Genomic DNA, 2,376 nt, shown 5'->3' with positions numbered 1-2,376 from the left:
ACGACCAAGGCCGGCGCGGCTGGGCGCGCTGCATCCAGTCCGTCGAGCACTCGTCGTGCCCGAGCGTACCGGGCTACGTTCGTGCGACAGCCCGCACGTCGGGCTTTGTGGCTCTCGAGAGCGTTGTGCCGGGTGTCGTCGACTTTTTCGTGATCCTCGACGTCGACTTTGGTGGCCATTTGTCGTCGTGGGTCCGCAAGATGATCTTGGCCAAGCAAATGCGCACGGTAAGCATGCGCTTTGTGCCCTTCGACCGTATACGATGATGATAGATTCACTTGCTCGAAGAGCATTTGAGCTCGATCGTGCAAGACAGCCCGGCGCTGCGCTACTTTCGCGAGTGCCGAAAGCTCAGTGAGCCCCAGCCGCGCATTACGAGCTTGAAGACGATCATGAAGCAGCGCTACTCGACGACCATGTCCGAGCCCGCGGGACCGGAAGAGCGCTCGTTCGGGTCGGCCCAAAGCTCGTGGTCGCTGCGCCAGGCCAAGGAAATGGACTGGAACCTCGCGATGCCCGCCGAGTGCTTTGTGTGCCGCACGCTCCTTCGCGCCGGCGCACCAACGGCGTGCGCCACGTGCAAGAAGGTACTACACATTCGTCGTCCTCTCGATGGACGATATTGACCACGAAGCGTAGACGGCCTGCGCCGAGTGCTGCCGTCCCAATAGCGAGCCGCGTCAATGCCTCGTATGCGCCGAGAAGAACGACGACGGCCGCCTGCTGAAGCGCATGACGCCCCAGCACGCACAGGTCTACACGCGCCGGTCGTCCACGTCGTCCAGCGTGTCGCAGCAATGTAAGGACTCGTGTCATGGACGACCCGAAAGCTCACATGAGAACGCGTAGGCACGACGCCCGGCCGAGTGCCGGCCAGAGGACACCGCCGGGATCCCATCGACCTCTCGTACCTCAATCGTCTTTAAGCGGGTCTACCTCGATGCGGTCGAGGCAGGGATTTGTATATTTAACATCATGCATTGTCATTGCGTATTTCCGAACGAGAGCGCATGGTAGGACATGCCGCAAGCCAGGATAGTGCAAACGTCGACCTGAAGGCATCTCTGCCCACCGACTACGAGGTGGCAAGGACGATCGCCATCAGCATAGCCATGAACGACAACGCTTCTTCGTCCGGAAGCATCCACGAAGGACGAGGCAAGCACCCAACTACAGTTGTGGCGCTGGTATACTGATAGGGAAAGCACCGGTCATATAGACACGGGGCGAAGCTAGATGTGCGAGGACAGACCCAATTCGACCCGTCGTGCGTGTGGCGGCGCATAGACGGGCAGAGCCACGACCGGCGCACAGAAAATCGAGCGGTTCGATATTTTCAGCCAATCAGACGCCGCCATGCATCTCGATTGGCGCGCTTTCCTGGAACGGAAGGTGTCGCGAGCACGCATGTCGACGGCGACGCATCGACACCTGTAGCGACTCGAACAAATACAAACGACCAACTGCAAATGTCATGTTGGCTGCATACAGGTTCTACTTCTTCATAGTGCGATCTACAGGCCGAGCAAGTACTTGATGCCCGCCGTGCCCATGCCACCAGCAAAGATGAACGGCACGACGAGCCAGGACGACGCCATGAGCATCGCCGTGCCGGAGAAGCCGTGGCCGGACGTGCAGCCGCACGCGGTGCTTGCACCGAACGCAATCATGGCGCCACCAATGATCGACGGCATCGGACCCGCGGCTTCGAGCGGCGTCCCCGAGATAAGCGACCCGCCGACAATACCGAGCGCAAAGAGCACTTGCAGCGCCGCGCTCGAGCGCGGGAGCGAGAGCCACGACGGGTTGCCGGCGACGTGCGAGAGGCCGGCGACAGCCTCACCGAGGATGTACTTCATGGCCGCCGAGACACCGAGGGACTTGCGCACGAGGAACGCCAGCGGCAACTGGAGCGCACCGACGACCGCGCCAGCAATGCACGGGTACCACGCCGACGGCGCGATCGGCTCCCGCAAAATGAACTCCAAGGCGACCGAAAACCCGACGCAGCCAAACCCGAGAAGCGTCTGCAGGAGCGCGCTCACGGGCAGCGTCGACGAGATCTTGGACCGGGTCATTTCCCACTTGGCAATCTACAGCATGCAAAGAGACGGTGAGGAAACGATTCAAAAGCACATGATGTCATACGGGCGCGCGGAGGATCATGGCGAGGAGCGTGCCAAGAATGGTGCCACCAAAGCACGCGGGCGCCGACGCGATCTGCGCGCCGAGCTGGACGTACACCGTGCCAGGGCACGAGCCGCTGATGGCATGCCCGAGCCGAGGATCGTCGCGCCGAGCACGAGGACTGTCGACGTGCTCGGGTCGGACGCGCGCGCGGCCTGCATCTTTTCAAACTCGCTCGGCTGCGACACG

The 2,376-nt window shown here is 61.7% G+C and overlaps 2 protein-coding genes across 2 annotated transcripts; one reads left to right on the top strand and one right to left on the bottom strand.

The window, feature by feature from the left end:
- Positions 1-200: 200 nt before the first annotated feature.
- Positions 201-983, top strand: SPRG_17252 (hypothetical protein; the record flags this gene model as incomplete). Its single annotated transcript, XM_012356602.1, has 4 exons — positions 201-227; positions 273-587; positions 640-799; positions 850-983. 4 exons carry the CDS (start codon positions 201-203, stop codon positions 924-926), a joined length of 579 nt encoding a protein of 192 aa, XP_012211992.1. The 3' UTR covers positions 927-983.
- A 504-nt stretch (positions 984-1,487) lies between these two features.
- On the bottom strand, positions 1,488-2,348 carry SPRG_17251 (hypothetical protein; the record flags this gene model as incomplete). The annotated part of the gene is made up of 2 exons (XM_012356601.1): positions 1,488-2,093; positions 2,196-2,348. 2 exons carry the CDS (start codon positions 2,346-2,348, stop codon positions 1,515-1,517), a joined length of 732 nt encoding a protein of 243 aa, XP_012211991.1. The 3' UTR covers positions 1,488-1,514.
- Between the last annotated feature and the right edge of the window lie 28 nt (positions 2,349-2,376).

Source organism: Saprolegnia parasitica (assembly GCF_000151545.1).
Source record: "Saprolegnia parasitica CBS 223.65 unplaced genomic scaffold supercont2.519, whole genome shotgun sequence".
NCBI classification, from domain to species: Eukaryota; Oomycota; class Saprolegniomycetes; order Saprolegniales; family Saprolegniaceae; genus Saprolegnia; species Saprolegnia parasitica.
This window is presented reverse-complemented; position numbering and strand designations above follow the sequence as displayed.